This window comes from Microcebus murinus, chromosome 12 (genome assembly GCF_040939455.1).
Source record: "Microcebus murinus isolate Inina chromosome 12, M.murinus_Inina_mat1.0, whole genome shotgun sequence".
NCBI lineage: Eukaryota > Metazoa > Chordata > Mammalia > Primates > Cheirogaleidae > Microcebus > Microcebus murinus.
The window spans coordinates 87,562,627-87,583,123 of NC_134115.1; the positions used below are offsets into that span (position 1 = coordinate 87,562,627).

At 54.0% G+C, this 20,497-nt stretch overlaps 1 protein-coding gene across 5 annotated transcripts; it reads right to left on the reverse strand.

The window, feature by feature from the left end:
• Positions 1 to 311: 311 nt before the first annotated feature.
• SH3GLB2 (SH3 domain containing GRB2 like, endophilin B2) lies at positions 312 to 17,772 on the reverse strand. Of its 5 annotated transcripts, XM_012772179.2 has the most exons (12): positions 17,542 to 17,771; positions 13,183 to 13,324; positions 12,312 to 12,440; positions 7,153 to 7,286; positions 6,770 to 6,862; positions 4,487 to 4,549; positions 2,939 to 2,962; positions 2,453 to 2,542; positions 2,033 to 2,133; positions 1,728 to 1,742; positions 1,366 to 1,606; positions 312 to 1,061 (listed from the first exon to the last, which is right to left on the reverse strand). In XM_012772179.2, the coding sequence occupies exons 1-12, from the start codon at positions 17,602 to 17,604 to the stop codon at positions 954 to 956; spliced, it is 1,203 nt and encodes a 400-aa protein (XP_012627633.1). In that variant the 5' UTR covers positions 17,605 to 17,771; the 3' UTR covers positions 312 to 953. The 5 variants fall into 5 exon arrangements, with proteins under 5 accessions (XP_012627633.1, XP_075865230.1, XP_012627635.1 ...); XM_076009115.1 differs by lacking the exons at positions 1,366 to 1,606; positions 1,728 to 1,742 and adding an exon at positions 5,270 to 5,281 and having other exon boundaries at positions 17,542 to 17,772; XM_012772181.2 differs by lacking the exon at positions 1,728 to 1,742 and having other exon boundaries at positions 17,542 to 17,770.
• Positions 17,773 to 20,497: the final 2,725 nt, after the last annotated feature.

Below are 20,497 nucleotides of genomic sequence, written 5' to 3' on the forward strand. Positions count from 1 at the left end.
GACTGGAGCTTAAACTGACAGGCAAGGCAGGTTCTACAGTCCACTCCACGATGCAAATTTAGGAGTGTTTTTCTTAGGAATGGAATGTTTCCTGTGCAGCTTCGTGTCTGGGAATAGCGGTGCCCTCTGAGGCACAGGCCCCACATGAGGAAGGCGGCTGCCTTCCCACTGCACTAGTGTCTTGCGGGGCCAGCTTCAGGGCACCCTGTTCACTCCGTAGGTCACTCCACCGAGAAAGAGTGGGGAGAAGTGGAAGTCTTCCCTTCCCTTGCCCACCTGTAGGGCTGGCCCCTGACAGGAGCCCAGGCAACTCACACATGAGGAGGGTTTATTATTCGTCATTGGCTAGAGAGCAAGCGACAGGCAGAAGTAGAAATACCAGTTAAAAAGTGAGTGTGGAGAGGTGAAGGCTGCAGCCACCAGACTTGGCTTGAACTGTGAGGGGTGGGAGGGGCAGGGTAGCACCGGAAGATGCTGCTCCAGGCTCAACCCTGGTTCCTGCCAGGCTCTCCCCTCCCTGCCAGACCCCTGCTGTCACCACTTTCCCCTTTGCTGCTTTTGGCAACTAAATGGCAGGGGCTCTCTTCTTGCCAAGGGTGCCCCAGGGCTTCCTAGGCCTGTCTGTGGCTGCCCCCACCCTGGCTTAGGTGCCACGTGCAGCTGCTGCAGGCAGCCCCTCCCTCCTTAGCAGGAGCTGGGAGGTTGGGTGCTCAGGAGGTGCAGGCAGGGGTGGGGGCTCCAGAACCACAGGGCAGAAGCAGGGCTGGGGGAGGGCTGGGGCCATTCAGCCTCTTGGGCTCCTCACAGCTGATAACTGGGGCATAGGCAGGATGGGGTGAATCAGTCTCCCAATCCTGAGCAGCTGCAACGCCCGCAGACAAGGTAAGTGGCAGGGCTGTGCCTGTCCTCTTCTGCCCAGGCCAGAATGGGCAGGGGCCCAGAAAGGGGCCTTCTTAGCTGAGCAGTTCCAAGTAGGTGACAGGGACCTTGCCCTTCTTGTTGCCTCTCTCACCAATGAGCCAGTCAGGGTCCATGCCAGGAAGGCTGTAGACGGTGATGAGCTGCAGAGGTATGGCAGAAAGGGAAGGTCATGTCCTGGCCAAGGGCAGGGCTGGCCCCAGGTCTAAGGGGACAGAGCTGCTACCTCCCCATGATGAGGGTGTCTACACCTTCAATGGCAGGTGTTCACCACCTCACCCACTCTGCTGAGACCTGGCAGAATAAGGATTGCTTCCTCAGAGCTGGAACCTCCTGGCCCCCAGACAACCCCTACCCAGCCCCCCCCCCAGGTCCCATGCACCCAGTCCTGGCTCCCTGGTGGCCTCATCCAGCCTGCTCCTGCCCCCCGCGTGGCACCAGGCCCACCTCATCGGCCAGCAGGGCCAGCTCACTGCTGTCAGCAGCCTCGTAGTCGTAGAGCACGCGGGCTTTGCGGGTCCCGCTGGCAGGGGGGGCCACCTCCTCCAGGCAGAGCGCAGCCTCTCCTGCAGGGGGCAGGCTGGCCACGGAGGGCACCACAGGCATAGTGGCCGCGGTGGTGGTTGGTGAGGTGCTGTTCAGGGGTGGGGAGGCAGGCTCTGTGGTGCCCACGAAGGTGCCTGGGAATCTGGAGAGGAGGGAGCGCTTCAGCAGGCAGGAATCATGCCCCTGAGGGAATCCCACAGGCCGCCCCATACCCCAAAGGCAAGGGTCCCTCCCCAGTCCCAGGAGATGCCCTCATTACTCACATGGCACCCTGGGAGCTGGCAGCACAAAGGGAAGAGCAAAGCAAGAGTGAGATGGTCCTGCCCCTAACCTCCACACCCCAAGCATTCTCTAGAAACTGCTCTCAGAGCTCCAGGTGACTCGGTGGTCACCAAGGCTAGCCGCCTCACCCTCATACACATGGGGTGCCCAGGCCCAGAGCAGGTTCTTCCCTCCAGTGAGGCTACGTGTAGAGGCCCTCAGCTCCCAGGGAGAAGGCCCTTGCCTGGAGAAGCTCCCACTGCCCACTGGGTCTGGGAGCTAGGGGACCCCCGTGCCCGCCCCACACCTGCCCAGCTGCTTCTGCAAGTCCAGCATGTGGCGGTAGCACTGCGCGTAGTATGTTGTCTGAGACTTGACGAACTCGTGCAGGCAGCGAAGATGGTTCACCTGTGGGGAAGAGGCCAGTGTTGAGTTCCACTCCTGCCCCAGGGGTGAGCAGAGCCTTGGGACAAAAAATTCCGTTTCTACCCTAGTCCTCTGCCAGACCCCGGCCCAGCATTCCCGTGTGTTGTCCCAGCTGCCTGCTCCGCTGGGGGCAGAGAGAGATACCTAACCCTGGGGGCCTTGCTCTGTGAAAGCCCCTCTGGTCATGCTAAAAGCCACCTTCAGGGACTCAGGGACAACACTGCCCTGCTCACCTTCTGAGATTCAGGGTCACTCCTACCTGTGGATGGGTTTTACCAGGGGGCCTGAGGGCAGGACTCACGTGAGTGCTACTGATTCCCTCCAGCAGGAGACGGGTCACTTCTGCCTGCCGGTCAAACTCTGTCTGGGCCACTCGAAGCTCCTGCTCGGCCTGGACAGGACAGGACAGACGTGAGCACCCACATCGCCTCCCTAGCTTCCCTCCTCTCAGCCTTCCCCTGTGCCCTGAAGAGCAGCCTGTCACTTCCCCAGGGGATGCAGAGATATCTGGGTCTACCTGACTTCATACCTGGAGCCCTGACCCCTGCAGAAGCTAGAGCCCCATTCAGGACCCCCATGGGCAGGTGCAGTGACAGGCCTTCCCTCCACCACCCATCAGGAAAATCCACCTAGCAGGTGCCTCCCAAGGGCTACTACCCACAGGGAAAAAGCAGTCACCCCTCACCCCTGACCGGAGCCCAGTGGCTATGAGGCAGACCCTGCCAGAAGGTGTGCCTGGGCCCGTCCCCACCCCCACTTCCCCCAAGCCCCTCAGGCCTCAACTCACCTTGTCCACCTCATCATTCCAGAGCTGTGGAGACCATAACAGGATCGGTCAGCAGGGGAGGGGAGGTGGGCACTGGTCAGTGGGGGAGGGGAGGACACCTAGACCCTAGAGCCTGTGCCCTGCCCCCGCTCTCAGAGGCCCTAGTCTGCCCACCCTGCCCCTCCACCCCCACCCAGCCGGGAGCTGAGGCTAGGGTGAGGCCCAGTGTGAGAGCAGGGTGCCACATGCAGGGAAGCGGACGGCCAGCCGGGAAGTCCTGCCTGTGTTTCTCCTACAGTGTCAGCCCCAGTCTTTGAGTGGGGTCTCAAAAGAGACTGAGTGTCCCCCACCCCACCCTGACTTTTGGCTAAGGCTAGTGGGCTGGGAGGCAGGGTGGTGTGACTCTGGGACAGTCACTGAACCTTTCTGTCCTCTGGCAGAGAAAGGCAGCCTCGTGCCTGAGTCACACCGGGGCTCGGTGGCAAAAGAAAAAAACAGGGCAGTCTCCACCCTCCAGGATGTTTCTCCTTCCATGCAGCCCAGCGAGGAGGGCAGGAAGAGTCATCCACGGTCTAAAAAGAAAGATCCCCCCGCCCCGCCATGACTTGGGAGGCCCATTGCTCCTGCCCGCTTCTGGAAATCCAATCTAAGACAATAGCCTGCAGTGTGGACCGTGAACCCAGGCCAGCCACGTGGACAGTCCCTGTGGACCACCCGCGTGGCCCCCAGTGCTGCTTGGGAAGTGCACAGCAGGGGCAGCCTCCGCCTACACAGCACTGGACGCCGCCATGGGCCTGCGGCAGCACACAGGGCTGGCACCTGGCGGGACAGTTACCCAACCATGGAACAACTGCACCAATGACATTTGGCAGCATGCTCATCATGATGGGCAGGGCCAGAGGGTCGCCCCCTCAGGGAGATGGAAGAGACGGAAGGGGCAGAAAAGGCACAGCAGTGGTCGTGACAGGCATGAGGGAGAGGTGCGACTGGCCTAGTTCCCAAACTAAACAGTAAATAGCAAACATCTCTACAAAGCTGTAAGAACAACAGACGCCAACACATACGAAGACTTCCTGGCCCAGCCCCACCTGCCCCCCCAGGACAGGCCCTGCTCCCCAGCGCCTGGCCTTGGCACAGCCGCGGGTCCTCTGCCCTCCCAAGCCCTCTCCTCTGCCTCACACACCTAGCAGATGTCCTTGCCACCTGTCTTTTAGAGGTCTGTGAACTCTTCCTGTGCCCTTGTGGCCCAGCCATGGCCTGGCATTCAGAGGTGGTGAGGGGATGGGGGTAGGGACAGCAAGACTCTCAGGGCCCCTGGAGAGAGGACAGCTGCTGTCCTAAGTCCACCATGCTCCTCAGTTTAGCTTGCGGAGCCACCATCACCAGCATTTTGCAGGGAGAAGCAAGTCCCACCACACGGTCACAGGGCAGGGAGCCAGGCCGGTGGAGAGGTGGGGGCTGGCTGCGTGTGCGGCACCCCCGGCTTACCGCCCGCTCCAGCTCCAGAGCACTCGGGGCCAGTGGCGCAGGGGTGGGGGAGGCAGCCCGAGGTGGGGGTGGGGCGCTTACCGCGGAGGCGCTGGCCGAGAGAATGTAATTACGAGGTCTAGTCTCCTGAAAGTCAGGCACCGTCTGGCGGGGAACAGAGTTCATGGGGGGAGGGGGTCACCCTGGGCCAGGGCCAGGGCCAGGGCCAGGGCCAGGAGGCTGCCCCAAAGTCTCCCACAAGGAGATGTCAGGAGGCCCCGGCCCCAGGGACAGGAGGACACAGACAAATACAACATGAAGCCCCTTCTCCCGACTCCTACCGCCTGGAGATGAGGAGTCCAAACAAAGACCAAGTGGGTGTAGGCCAGAGGGTGGCCCATGAGAGCAGATGTCACAAGGAGACAGCCCATGGCTGCTGTCACAGCCCTTGCTTCTGGGCAAGCCACACACTGGGCCCCGCCCTACCCCTTCCTCCCTGGACCAGCGGCACTCAGATGCCCCAGTTAGCCCCACAGTCCCCCAAACAAAGCCCATCCTGTCCCCACCATAGCTTTCTCCATCCCAGAACCCCCATACAGCACGTCTCGCTCCTGCTTCGAGGGCCAGGCCCCTCCCCGACAATGAGCATGAACAGATGGATGCATGGACGGACAGAGTGATAGGCTTTCAACATTTGCAAAAAGCTGACTCACAGGCTCCAATGCCTGGCATCCCCCCTAAACCAGAGACTCCGCGTGGAAGAGGCTCTGGTGGGGAGATCAGCTGCTTGCAAAACGCCCAGGGAGCGGGCCGGCCACACATGGTGGGCCCACGGGCGTGAAGGGCAAACCAGAAGCAGCACAGCACGTGGACAGGTATACTCACATCTCCCTCACACTGAGCCAAGTTACCCAAAGCAGAACAGAAAGGAACAAAAACAAAGAGTTAGTGAGTCCACAGCGCAGGCGGGAGCAGGCCCCCCAGGCCCCGGCAGGAGGAGGGCGGGCTGGGTGGACAGGCAGCTGATGCACGAGGCCCACCCTCTGAAGAAGTCCCGGGGGACTGGGGGCGGGTGGGGTGTGTGTGTGTGTGTGTGTGTGTGTGCGTGTGTGTGTTGGGAGGCTTGAGTCCTCTGGGACGCTGTTCCTAGTACTGCCAGGTCCTAGCTCTGGAGAGGGTGGCCTGGCCCAACCCTAAGGCATGAGGACGTCTGGGCCCAGCACGTGAATAAGTCACACCGCTGCAATGACTACAGAAAGGCTCCCTGGCCTGGCTAATGGAGGAAGAGTCTGTTTTGGCCGAGTTACTTGAGAGAGGTTGTCCAGCCCTGATGATGGGGGGAGACTGTCCTGTCTAGGTGACTTAGAAGAGGCCATACCAATAGCCACAGGTCACCCTAGCCAATCCTGACCAGTTGAGCCCTACCCTCCAGTCTACAGCCCACACACCTGAGTGAGCTGAGAGATTGCCCATGGCTCTTGCCAGGGGTAGTGCAGGCCCAGTCGTGGCCCTGGGGCTCTGGGGCCACACTGTGGGAGGGAAATGCAAGGAAGGTTTGGGGCCAGAGCTGTCATGGGCAGCTGGGAGCTGGGCTCAGAGCCTGGGCAGGCAAGGTTGGCAGTCTCCCTAGCATGCTGTGTGCCTGGGAGTTCCTTCTGCAGGGCATGAGGTGGCCTTTCGGCCCCTGCACCCCCCCAAGCAGCCAGGCATGCCAGGAGTAGGCTCACCCACAGACCCAGCTCCCTGAATCCCAGCCTGGCCCTGGTCAAATCATCCCTTGCTGTGTCCCACTGGCCCGGCCAGGCTGAACAGGCCTCGATGAGCTGGGAGAGAAGAGGGAGTAGGGACGGCCCAGGCCTCATCCAGTCTCACGGGGCTGCTTGATAGGGCTCTTCAGACTTGCCCCTGAGCAGCTGGGCAGTCCCGTTCCAGGGTTCTCTACCCCACCGTGCGCGTGCCTGAGCATAGGGCAGCCCAGGCCCAGCGTTCAAGCAGCAGGTTGGGGCGTTAGTAAGGGGAGCCATGGCGAGGCAGAGCCAGGGACAGAGCTGAGCATCTGGAAGGGCAGGGTGGGGGAATGCGAGAGACTCCAGCTGGCTGTCTGGGGGGAATGTGTTGTGCCCTACACCCAGGTGGGGGTGCTGCTACTCCACCCACCCCATAAACCTCTTCCTTGGGACCCATAGTTCTGGGGCCACCAGGGTTCCCTGTGGGGTGGAGGCGGACAGCCGTGACCCCAAGTGGCCAGGGCAGCCCAGCACCCCCAGCCATGCCTCTCCAGCCAGGGAGAGGAAGAGAGGTCATGCCAAATACCAGGTCCCTTCACATCCCCTGCCCTTGGCTCCAACCAGAGCCTGGGGCCAGGAGGCCAGCGGGGACACCTACCGTGGCTTTGGCTTCTGCGGCCTTGGCTCTCTTCAGCCGTGCTTTGCAGGCATCCAAGTCCAAACGCCGGTTTTGGAGGAGCCGCCTTTCCTTCTGGAGGGTGGGACGGGGGAGCAGTGAGACCCTGGGCAGCCCTGGGAGACCCTCAGCTGTGGCAAGACTGGCCTATGGGGATCTCTGGTCAAGATCCACAGGGAAACTGAGGCCCAGAGATAGGAGGTCACTCCAGTCATTAGTCCACAGGAGCCACCTCTGGAGAGGCCCCAGGAGTTCTGGGTCCCCAGCATAGGAGGAGAGGGGGGACCTCCAAGGAGAGTACTCAAAGGATCTGAGGAAGGGGCTGTTGAGGTTGCCAGGAGGCAGAGCAGTCCCAGGTCCCTCACCGATATTGTCTTCCAGTCCCCTTCCAGGAAGTTTCGCAGGGGAGTGAGGAAGCTGACGGAGGCCGTGTGGATGAAATCCCTTTCTGCAGCTCCCAGGCGCTTTTCAGCTTCTGACACCTTGATCAGTGTCTTCCCTGAGAAAACAGAGTGGAAGGGTGAGGAAGAGGGTCGGGCTCAGGTTGCTCTGACCCGCAGGCGGTAGGGGGAGCTCAGGAGAAGACACGCTGAGCACAGAGCAGGGGCGTTCTGTGCTGACGGTGTGTCTGGCAACAGTGAAAGCAACCTACATAGACATCATCGGGGACTAACAAACAGTAAAGCTGCCAAACTATGAAACGCTGTGTAGCCATTAAAATGACTGGGCGGTCAGGCAGGGCGCAGTGGCTCATGCCTGTAATCCCAGCACTTTGGGAGGCTGATGCAGGAGGATGGCTTGAGACTAGGAGTTCAAGACCAGCTTGGGCAACATAGCAAGACCCTGTCTCTACAAAAAATAGAAAGATTAGCTGGGCATCATGGCACACACCTGTAGTCCCAGCTACTCAGGAGGCTGAGGCAGAAAGACTGCCTGAGCCTGAGAGTTTGAGGACAGCTTGAGCAACAGAACAAGACCCTGTCTCTGAAAAAATAAATGAATGACAGAGAAGAAGCAGTTCCACAAATCTTCTCCCTAAAAAGTAATAATAAAACTAGACACACCTGTCAAAAACATCCCTTTCCATACTCTGGAAATCGACTAAAGGCAAAAAAACAAACTGAGAAGTATTTATTGAAGACAAATGACTGGATCTTGGGAAGAACAGTGGCGTGGCGTGGCGTTTTAGGTTTTAGCTTGCAGGGGCTCCCAGCTCCTGTTCTGCGGTTCTGTAGCTCTACCAGGCGGGGCAGGCTGACAGGCCGGCAGTTCTGCTGCTGGAAAGAGCTGACTTGATTTGGAGCCAAAGCACAGAAAAACCTATGGGACAATGTTGGAACAGTAATTTCAATGGCAAATAATAGGGAAAGGCCAATATTGCAGCTAACCTGAAATTGGAATACTACTCAGAACACGTAACACACCTGCTAGAACAGATGATCCAGGAAACAGGGTGGGCCTTGGTAAGCTCCCAGACACCGCTGGTGGTCTGGAAGGCTGTGCATCCGTGCAGCATGCTCAGGAGAGACTGGAGAGAACCCCAGCTCTCTGCTTATGCATGGCTGAGCAGGAGGCTTTGTACACTCACAAAGTTAAAGCTGGGGCAGACGAACAAGCTGCCTGAACTTGGAATGTGTTCCCCAATTCACTGAACAAATTTACTGGTAAAGCTTTAATGGTTCAAAATGTGTAAGCACAACCTCTGACCAATCACTGGCTGATGACTATCATATGCTCACCCAGGAGCAACCCCTAGGTTGCTAAACTTAAGTTCAGCTTAAAATAAAAAGAGTAATTTAAAGGGGGGGGGCAAAGGCAGAGACATTAGTGGCTGCACACTGCAGAGGACACAGACTCTAAACAATTAGCTTAGGCAAGTCTCTAAACAAACAGCGATAACAACCCCCGGAGGGATCAGAATACAGAGCTGCTATATTACCTATATCCAGAATTTGACAAAGAAGACATACAAAGAAGTAGAAAAGTGTGGTCCAGGCTGGGCGTGGTGGGTCATGCCTATAATCCTAGCACTCTGGGAGGCCAAGGCGGGCGGATCGCTTGAGGTCATGAGTTCGAAACCAGCCTGAGCAAGAGCGAGACCCCCCCTCTCTACTAAAAATAGAAACAAATTAATTGACTAACTAAAAATATATATACAAAAATTAGCTGGGCATGGTGGTGCATGCCTGTAGTCCCAGCTACTCAGGAGGCTGAGGCAGGAGGATTGCTTGAGCCCAGGAGATTTAGGTTGCTGTGAGCTAGGCTGACGCCACAGCACTCACTCTAGCCTAGGCAACAAAGTGAGACTGCATCTCAAAAAAAAAAAAGAAAAGTGTGGTCCATACACAAGAAAAAAAGCAATCAATAAATACTGTCTCTGAAGAGGTACAGATGTTACACTTAGCAGACAAAGGACTTTTAAGAAGCTATTACAAGTATGTTCAAAAAAACTAATAGAAACCATGTTGAAAGAATTAAAGGAAAGTATGATGGCAAAGACTCATTAAATAAAAAAATATCAATAAAGAGATAAAAATTTTAAAAAAAGAACCAAATGAAACTCTTGGAGGCGGAGGCGGGCGGATTGCTCGAGGTCAGGAGTTCGAAACCAGCCTGAGCAAGAGTGAGACCCCGTCTTTACTATAAATAGAAAGAAATTAATTGCCCAACTAATATATATAGTAAAAAAAAAATTAGCTGGGCATGGTGGCACATGCCTGTAGTCCCAGCTACTCGGAGGCTGAGGCAGGAGGATCACTTGAGCCCAGGAGTTTGAGGTTGCTGTGAGCTAGGCTGACACCACAGCACTCACTCTAGCCTGCGCAACAAAGCGAGACTCTGTCCCAAAAGAAAGAAAGAAAGAAAATGAGACACCAAAAAGTAATCTGAATCCATGTAAAGAAATAAATAGTATTAGTAAAGGTAATTACATAGGTAAAGATAAAATATATTTTTTCTCTTTTCTTCCCTGATTTAAGATAATTATATAAAACAACAATTATAAAACTATTATTGGGCTTATAACATACAGAGATGATTCAAGGAATATTCAGAAAAAAAAATTAAACAAAGCAAAACAAAATCATACAGAGATGTAATATATATGACAACAATAGCACAAAGAAAGGGGGAGGGGATGGATGTCATATTGGAGCAAAGTTTCTATATTTTCCTAGAATTAATATTACTCAGAAGTAGACTGTGATAAGTTAAAATGCATATTGTAATCCTTAGAATAAGCACTAAGAAAACTTTTTAAAGTTAAAAAAAATCAACAATGAAATTTAAATGTCACACAAGAAAATATCTTTAACACAAAAGAGGGCAGTAAAGGAGGAAGAGAGGACAAAAATTACCTGAGACACCATAGCAAAATGGCCTATGTAAATCCAAACACATCAATAATTACACTACATGTAAATAGGTTAAACACTCCAATCAAAAGGCAAAGATTAACAGACTGGATTTTTCAAAAACATCCAAATACATGATGTTTATAAGAGACACACTTTAGAGTTAAAAACATAAATAGGTAGAAAATAAAAGGATGGAGAAAGGTATACCATGCAAGCAGTAACCAGAAGAGACCTGAAGTGGCTGTACTACTATAAGACAAACGGACTGTAAGACAACAAATTTTCCTAGAGACAAGGAGTGGTATTTTATAATGATGAGTCAATTCATCAAGAAGATATACAATTATAAATATCTAGACATAACATATAGAACTCCAAAATACGCAAAGCAAACACTGATAAACTAAAGAGAAACAATGCAATACTTGGAGGCTTTAATACTCTACTCTTAATAATAAATAGGACAGCAAGACAAAATCAGCAAAGATACAAAAGACTTGACAATATCAACCAATTTGGCCTGTATACAACACTCCACCCTACAACAACATAGTATACAATCTTCACAAGTGTACATGGAACATTCCCCGGATAGACCATATACTAGGCCATGAAACAAGTCTCCACACATTTAAAAGGCTTAAAGTTAGCCAGGCGTGGTGGCTCACGCCTGTAATCCTAGCACTCTGGGAGGCCAAGGCGGGCAGATTGCTCGAGGTCAGGAGTCCGAAACCAGCCTGAGCAAGAGTGAGACCCCATCTCTACTATAAATAGAAATAATTAATTGGCCAACTAATATATATAGAAAAAATTAGCCGGGCATGGTGGCGCATGCCTGTAGTCCCAGCTACTCAGGAGGCTGAGGCAGGAGGATAGCTTGAGCCCAGGAGTTTGAGGTTGCTGTGAGCTACGCTGATGCCACGGCACTCACTCTAGCCTGGGCAACAAAGTGAGACTCTGTCTCAAAAAAAAAAAAAAAAAAAAAAAAAGCTTAAAGTCATACAAAATACATTCTCTGAGCTCAGTGGAGTTAAAATCAACAACAGAAGGAAACTTGGAAAATCCACAAATATCTGAAAATGAAATAACATACCACTGATAGGAATGTAAAATCATGCAGCTACTTTGGAAAACAGTTTGGCAATTTTTTTTAAATGTTAAACTAAATTTACCATTTGACCCAGCAATTCTACTCCTAAGTTATATACCCAGGAGAAGTGAAAACATGTGTCCCCACAAAGATTCGTATGTGAACATCCATAGAGAAACAACCCAAATGTCTTTCAAATGGTGAGTGGATAAGGAACTGTGGTACTTCCATGTAGTGGAATACTATTCAGCTATAAAAAGGAATGATAAAAGAATGATAAAACAGGCTACAACATGGATGACCCTCAGAAATACTGTGCTAGGTGAAAAAGCTAGGTGTGAAAGACAATATATATGATTCCATTTATATAAAATGTTCAGAAAAGACAAATTTATAGAGACTAAAAGCACATTAGTGGTTGGATGGGGTAGGAATGGGGCATGACAATCAACAGACACAAGGGACTTTGGGGGTGATGGAAATGTTCTTTAAAGTGGATTATGGATGTAACTTTGTCACCAGGCAAGAAAGAAAAGAAAGAAAGAAAGAAAGAAAGAAAGAAAGAAAGAAAGAAAGAAAGAAAGAAAGAAAGAAAGAAAGAAAGAAAGAAAGAAATAGAGAGAGAGAGAGAAAGAAAGAAAGAGAGAGAGAACTATGGAGATGCTTGTACAAATCTAAATTTGCTAAAAATCATGGAATTACACACTTAGAACAAGTACATTTTATGATATATAAATTATACTTCAATAAAATTTAAAAATTAAAAAAAAAGACAAACATGACTCTGTAAGTGCTACAGTGAACAGATTACCTGGAATATGATGCCAAGTTGAAAAGTCAAGTTGCAGAATAGTACACATAGTATGATCCCATTAAAAAATACACGTAACCCTAAACCGGTTAGGGGAATATTAATTCCATTTGTACTCTATTTTCTTCTGCATTGATTGAGGTTTTTACATTTAGAATGAATTCAGGCATTATTTGTATAATTAAAAAGAAAACAAACAAAGGAAGGAGGAAAGATCAGGGCGCGAGAGACTGGGCCCCCCAATCTGGGGCTATGAGGTGTGCTCACCGTAGGGAGTGGTGGGCCCCAGCTCACTGGCCGCCTCCGCCATGTACTGAGCCAGCAGCTCCCCATTGGTGACCCGTGAGGGGACCTTCCTGTCCAGCTTCTCATACAGGAACTCCTCCACTCGGGCACCTGTGGGGAGACAGCAGCCAAAGCCACAGGGCTCTGCAGTCCAAGCCCAAAGACAACAGCCACGGTGACAGACCCAGACCAGGCCCCACTCACAAAAGCATCCAGCCTAGTGACTTCCAGAATAATCTCTTGCTATGCCCCCCTCAACTATTCACCCCTAACTCCACAGAGGAAGAAGCCAAGGCTTAGGACACAAAGCGCCTGCCTGGGGTCACACAGTTGGGGGTGACGGGGCTGAGGTCAAAGCCCATCCACTTCTCCCCCATTCATATGATTTACAGAATGTAATGCACGTTTGAGCAGTCCCCTGGTCCTCGCTCCCAAAGCCCTGCGGCCACTGGACTGGCCACACAGCAGGTCTACGACTGCAAGCCCCCTTCTCTTCCTGCAGGGCCTCCTGCAGCCAGCGCCCCTTGTGCTTCGCTCACAGTGTGACTTTGGGCAAGCCCTTTTCCGCCTCTGCCCTGCTGACCTCCTGACAACGACCAGGTTTGTGTTTTGCCTGCCTCTGCTTTCGTTTCCAGGCAGTTCTTCAACTGCTCTGTGCAAAACTTAGCATTTCTGCTGTCCCAGAGCACATCTTGGAACCCAACACTGAGTCCCTTGTTTTCTTTTAATGGAGATCCCCCCACAACAGCCCCGAGCCCCGAGAGTCTCCGTGAAGCTCTCCCGCAGCCCCGTCCCTCCTGCATGGCCTCGGCAGGGCCGCTTCCTGCCAGCCGCGTCCCGCCCGGCCACTCACTGGGGTTGGGCTGCAGCAGCACCTCTGTCTGCCTCAGGATCTTCTCTGTCCAGTTCTTGGTGCTGTCCGCCCGGGCCAGAAGGTTTTCAAAGTGGGCATCGAGCTCGGTCTTCTCGGCCTGGCCAAACTTCTCCTCTGTGAACTGTGGCGGGAGCACCAAGGCAGGGAGGGCTCAGAAGGAAGTAGGGGTGGGACGGAAGCTCCCCCTGGCTGAAAGCCAGCCCCAGGGTCAAGGACCTTCCCCCGCAGGTGAGGCTCGGGACCTTGCAGGGCTTTGAAGGTCTGGCCTCAGTGGAGCTGGCCTTGGCCTGGCCTAGGCCTCAGTGGGCCCCTTTGAGAAGCAAGGCAAGTCTGGGATCACAGCTTCTCTTAGAAATCTAGTGAAAGCTACAGAACACTCTCCACGAAAACGCACGTTCGACACGATCTGGCACACGACTTAGAAGGACGAGGAGCCCTTGGGAGGCCATCTCTAGGGTCCTTTGAGCCTGACTCTGAAGGAGACCACTTGGCAGAAAGTGCTCAGGGAACCAACAGGGCACGGAGCAAGGTCGGGTCCCCAGGGGGCTCCACGGGCAGCTGGGAGCTGCCAGGGGGGCAGGTGGGAAGGACTCGGGTTCCAGAATCAGAGGGACTGATTCAAGTGTTAGTTCTACCCGTGCTGAGCTGTGTGACCTAGCGTGAGGGGCTCTGCCTTACTGAGCATCAGTTTCCTAAGCTGAAAAATGGGAACCACGATAGCAGGTCCTCATGGGCTGAGATGGGGCTTACACATAAAGGCCAGGCCGGCGCAGAGCTGGTGCCCCGCATGAGGCGCTGCCAAGAGCTGGCCGGCGCAGTGCTGCCCAGGAAGGGAAGAAGGGAGGGAGGCAGAACGGACAAAGCTTTGCCTCCGGCCGCCTGGCACAGTGGACAGGAACACTGCCAGCCCGCCAGAGCCTCCCCAGGGCCTAGCATATCACATGCGTCCCCCACCAGAGCTGGCAGGGGTCATGGGGGCCACTTAGGAACAACCAGAAACTGGCCCAAGTCCTGCCCCTTCTAATCTAGAAGAGCCCTGGAACAAATGTCCCCATTTTCCTAACAGGGACACCAAGGCCACCTCCAGCTAGGTCAAAGGACTTGCGCAAGGTCACAGCCAAACAGTGATAGAGTGAAGCCCAGCAGGAGTAAGATAAGGAACAACAGATACTGCTGCCCGACCCTGCCCTAGGGGCTTCACACCCATGACCTCAAGTTGCCCATTTCTCAGATGCTGCCACTGAGGCTGAGCCAAGAGCAGGACAGTGCTGGAGTCAGCATCAGCAGGGTCCAGGGCAGGGGCTGGAGGCCCTTCCCAGAACTACTTGGTAGTAATGAATCACCCAGAGGCCCCAGACTGCTCCAGCTGCGGGGTGGGGAGCAGGAGGCAGGAGGCTGCCAGGAGCCACCCTGCAGCTCAGCAGCCATCAATTATGTAGCAGGGCTTAGGTTTCTCCCGCTGGGCTGGGGGGCCAGACCCAGGTTACAGCCTCCAGCTCCCACCTGGGGCAGCTGCTCCTGGCTTCCTCCTCCCTCCCCCACCCTGGCTGGCCCAGCCTCCTCTTCCTCCTCACATTCCCCAGACTGAGGCCTTCCAGGGTGGGTCTCAGGCTTGCCCGCTACCGGCACCATGTTCCGGTAGCTGTGGCTCCATCGCACACTGGCAGCCAGGCCCGGAACAGGCCTCACCTCACCCAGCCCTTTAGGGGCGTGGTGTTTACCCCATCTTTGAGACAAGGAAACCAAGGATCACAGAGGCAAAGGGGCCTCTCTGGGCCTCAGTGCCCCCCCCACCAGAATGTGGGTAGCAGGATCCATTTCACAGAAGATCTGGCCGGCAAGCAGCATGGGGCTGATGTTAGCTGTTCTTATAGCCATTGTCATTAATAATAATATAGTCTCATCTTCCGCCTCGGCTGTGGGAAGCTGCCCTGAAGGCACCAGGGTGTCACTGTAAATGTGCACCTCAGCACCTCCCCTCCTCACCGAGGCTGAGAGCTGAGAGCGGCACCACCCACCTGCGGCCTGGCCCCCCACACCCACCCAGGTTCGCAGTTCCACCAGGCTTTCCTGACCTCCTGGGCATCTCTCCCCGTCCACTGTGGCCTGCCTGGCCTGGATGACAGTGCCATCGCCTCTCTGGCTTTTATGATTATTGCTGTACTCTGTTATTACTACTAATAGTATCAGTACTATCAACTCCCACTCCCACTGGCATCTTATGCAAATATGCCTGAGTTTTTCCTGCCCTGGTGCCCTTATCTGGGCTGCTCCTGCCACCTGGACCAACGTCACAAGCCCTTCCCTACTTTCACACACAGCTCAGGGGCTCTCCATGCAGGAAGCATCCCAGAATCCTCCAGGCAAAAGAGATGCTGCCCTCTGGAGTCTCATCTGGGGGGGGGCAAGGTCTCATTCCCTGCCAGATGGGGCTGGGGCGAGGCTCTTCAAAGTTGTCCCTAACACATGCAGGGGCTGGGAGCTTAGCCAGCATGTCCTGGTGCCTGGTGAGGTGGCATCTACACATATGTATTGATAATAAAGAACCCCCCTCCCGGCCCTCCTGACAGACCCCACCCCAGGGCAGCCAGTCCTCAGGCAGGTCCCCTCTGTGGCCTTTCCTGCCAGGTCACATTTCAGGCCCCTCTCTCATCCGGCCTGCCATCCTGCCCACTCCTGCCAAGGGGAAGGGGCTTGGTGCTTGAGGCCGAGGCTGCTCCCTGCAAGATGACAGCAGCAGGGGGGTGGGCGTGCAGAGTAGAGAAAGCCTCTATTTATAAAGCTCCCAACCCACCTCCCTCCTCCATCCTGGAGGCTGGGGCCTGGGTGCTGGCTCCCACTCTGGTACGAGTGACCCTGCGGGCCTGGCCCCCACCAGGCGGAGCAATGCCTCCCTTGTCCCCAGCCCTGAGCCCAAGCCTCTCCACACCTAGGCTCTGCGGGTCCTGGCCAGGTCAGGTGGCAGGGCCCCAGTGGTAGCAGGAAACTGGCAGATCAGGTTCTTCCCAGATATGGGAGATAGTGTGGTTGCCATACCAACCCTGGGGAGGGTTCCCCACCTCCCAGATGGACTGGGGCCATCCAAGGGGCTCTGGGGTCCTGGCATCCCCACTAGGGCTGGGGAGGCACACCAGGCTTGGAACACAGAGCAGCAAATTCTCACTGGGACACTAATCCTCAACAGGACACAGCGCTTTCTAGTAAACATGGCCACATGGGCTTCCAAGAGACTGGCTGGGGCTGGGCTTCTCTGTGGAGGGAGGACCGTGCTCAGCAGAGCCAACAACAACGGTAGACAAGGACAACACAGCAGGACCAGTTCCCAGAGCGCTGAGATGGGCCAGCTCTGGGTCTGCAGAATTTCACTGAATCCCACAGCCACCCTTGAAGGCAGGCACAGTGTCACACCCGATTTACAGAAGGGGAGACTAAGCTCAGAGACAAGTGATTTGCCCAAGGTCACATGCTGCACAGGTGCAATATTAACCACATTAGACACCAATAATGAACTTGCCTTCAGTGAACACATACATGCAGAGTGCCACAGAATCCTCACATCCATCCTGGGAGGGAAGGATACTGATGCCATTTTTCAGACTGAGAAACTGAGGCCCAGCAAGGAGAAGAGAAAGGCGAGTTCCCACCCATACCTGACTCTAAGCCTTGCCCATGACATTAAGCTGCCTCAGTTTCTCTCCCTGCACCCAAATGTATAGGACTTGTTTCAATCTCAGCATCACTGGCCTGGACAGCTTACCAAGGAGGGAACCCAGCCAGACCCCACCCCTCTCCCCATCGCCCAAGCCCAGGAAATAAGAGGAAACAGACTCTCACAGAGCCTAAAGGAAATAGTTCCTGGCTTCCAGCCCGACTATCCAGCGGGTAAAGTGGACCTGAGGGATCACAGTACCGCCTGCCCATTGCACAGGTGCAGAGACTGAGGCTCGGAGAACGGGTTGTGGCGGATGCATGAGTCCTTGGGCCTGGGACCCAGGCCTCCAGATGCCCCTCCAGGAGTCAGAGTCACTGCTGGACAAGGGCAGGGAGGTAGGAGCCACCCAGTGCCCTCTCCTCCCCTCAGCTGGGCAGGCGCCAGGGCGGCGGGGTAGCCCAGCCAGTCCATATGGTGAGCCCCAGGCAAGAGGGCCAAGGCCCTGCTCCACCCCGACTCTGGGCCGCCCGAGCTTTCTCTTTCTGGACAGCGCATAAGGAGCAGAGGTTCAGGGGGGCTGAGCCGGGTTGCAGCAGCACGGGAAGCTCCCCAGGCTTCTGTCGCAGGGTGCTCCCCGCCCGCCCCACATCCGGGCCCCGGGCGCACGGCGCGGCGCCAGGCCTCACCTGCACCGCCCGGGTGAAGAAGATGCCCGCGTCCGACGCCAGCTTCTTCATGTTGAAGTCCATGGCGCGCCCGCAAGCAGCCGCGCCCGGCCCGAGCGCAGCCGGCAGCCCCAGGCCCGGCCGCCGCCACCCGCCCGCACCCCGCCCACCTGCTGCCGGGCGACGGCCCTCTCTGCTAGCCCGCCGCCCGCAGCCGCCTAGCCAGCCGGAGCGCGCAGGGCGGGGCGCGGCGGCGGCGGGGCGGAGCTCGTGGGCGGGGGCGGAGCCGGCGGGGCGGTGGGCGGAGCTCGTGGGGGGCGGAGCGGAGCTCGAGAGGGGCGGAGCGGAGTCGTGGGCGGGGGCGGTCCTACGGGCGCTCTCTGAGGCACCCTGAGCTCGGGACTGTGGGCGGGCCTGTTCTTTTCCCCTTTTACTGAAATTATTATTGAAATTGAAAACACAGGTCCTCTTAGATTATTGTAGGTACACACTATAATTACACATTATTTGCAATCTTGCTAATGCTTTTTCAAATTTTTATTTTTTAAAATAATTTTTGTTTGAGACAGGGGTCTTGCTGGTTTGCCCACGCTGGTCTAGAACTGCTGTGCTCAAGGGATCCTCCAACCTCTGGTCCCCTGTAGCTGGGACCACAGGTGGACTCCACTGTGTCTGGTTATAAATTCTTATTTTTATAGGGTACAAGGTGATGTTTTTGTATGGTTTTTTTTTTTTTTGAGACAGAGTCTCACTCTGTTGTCCGGGCTAGAGTGTCATGGCATCAGCCTAGCTCACTGCAGCCTCGATCTCCTGAGCTCAAGTGATCCTCTTGGCTCAGCTTCCCAAGTAGCTAGGACTACAGGCATGCGCAACCATGCCTGGCTAATTTTTCATATATATATATATATATATATATATATTTTTTTTTTTTTTTAGTTGTCCAGATAATTTCTGTTTTTAGTAGAGATAGGGTCTCGCTCTTGCTCAGGCTGGTTTGGAACTCCTGACCTTGAGTGATCCTCCCGCCTTGGCCTCCCCAGAGTGCTAGGATTATAGGTGTGATCCACCATGCCTAGCCAAGGTGATGTTTTGATATATGTTTACATTGTCAATGAGGAAAGAAAGCTAATTAACATATTCATCACCTCACCTACTTATCAATGTTTTTGTGGTAAGAACATTGCAAATCTATTCTCTCAGGAATTTTGAAATATACATTACTGTTAACTACAGTTGCCCTGCTGTGCAGTAGGTCTCTACATGGCCTCCCTGGCCTGCTCCTCGCTGGCCCATGTCCCCCTGCCTCTCCCTGTTTGTGCCACTTCAGCTCCTTCTCCCTTTATCTGCACCCTTCTTCCTCCTCTCTCAGCTTCTCTGCCTCTGTTTCCCTGGGGCTCCCTCCCTGACCTCTCTCCCTATACTTCTCCCCCTGACCCTGGTGACACAACTGAGCCTGAGACAGGCTAGCTGTGGATGCACCCTCTGCTACTGGAAGGGCTGTTTGTCACCCTGGGAAGCCCTTTGGCTTCCCAAAGTTGGGGGAGGGTTTGCAGAAGGGTCAGGGGCAGGAAAGGGATTCTGGGTCTGGGCAGAGGAGGAGGTCAGTGTCAGAGTGGAAGGAATGAGCTGCCTTGGGGGTACAGACATGTGCTGACCTTGAACCCAGCTCTTCAGAGCCCTAAACATGCTAGGGATGATCTGTGGAGACTTCCAGCCCACCCCCCCTTCCCTTGTGGCTTGGGAGGGGACTTTTTTTTACTGGTTTTCACCTCTCCTTGCTCTCCACTTCTAGCCTTCCTCGCCCCACCCCTAGCTCTGCTCCTGAGCTGGTAACTGCTCCTCCCTGGCTTTGTTCATCTCCCTATACTTACCCCAGTTCTCCAGCACCTATTCCAGCCTTCTGTGCAGGGTGAGCTTCAAGTCACCGGGTGCTTGTTCAAAATCCTCCTCCCTCTCCCAACCCTGGTTCTCTCAGTGCAAGTAGTGGCCAGGCAGGTAGGATTTTTGAAAGCTCTCAGGTGATTTAATGTCAGAACCACAGACCAATTTAGAACCACTGGTGATTTATGTTTATGGAGTCATAGACTTTCTTGTCATTCTCATACCTGGAATCCATCAACTCTGTGTTTCTCTTTGTGTTTCTATGTGTTCATTATGTGTTTCTATTTGTCTGTGTTGATCATTGACTTATTTACCAGTAACTGTCTAAAGCTGACCATATCATTCATTTAACCAGCATCCAGCCATATCCTTTCCAACAAGCGTATATGAATATAGTCCTATGTTCACTCACTCATTAATTCAGTAACCCACGTTGAGTACCTCTTATGTGCCAGGCACTGTGATAGGCGCCAGGGATGCAGCAGTGAACAAAATGAGGGCTCCTTCCCTCATGGACAGACAAATAAATATACAACATATCAGGTGATGGGTCCCAGGGTAAAGGGGACACAGAATGCAACAGTAGGTGCTAGCTAGCGCTGATCTAATAGCTATACCAGTTCAAATATTCACCTATTTAGCCACCTTTCCACTTGGCTATTGCAGTTTTTCTAAAAGCAACAGCCATCAATATTCAAAATATTCCATAGGGGGGGAAAAAAAAATAGAAGCAACAGCCAAAATGTCCTGAGCCCATGACAGGCTCAGCAACAGAGCAAGACCCTGTCTCTAATTAAAAAACAAAAACAACAAATTCCAGGAACACAAACATAAGGGAAGAGGCAGCTAGCCAGGAACAAAATGCCTTTAAACAATTGTCCCTTGGCACAGGAGTGTGACTGAAGTCCCATAGCCCTGTTTCTCTGGGCATAAGTTTTTCATAACTCACATAGTTCAGACTGCTCTGAGAGACTTTTCTTTTCTCAGTGACTTTACGGCAAGTATAATTGTAAAACGCAGTTGTGCCCAGCCTTTTGCAGTTCTGAAAGGGCTGCCACACCGTCGCACCCTCACCTTGCAGCAGGGTGAGCTCCAG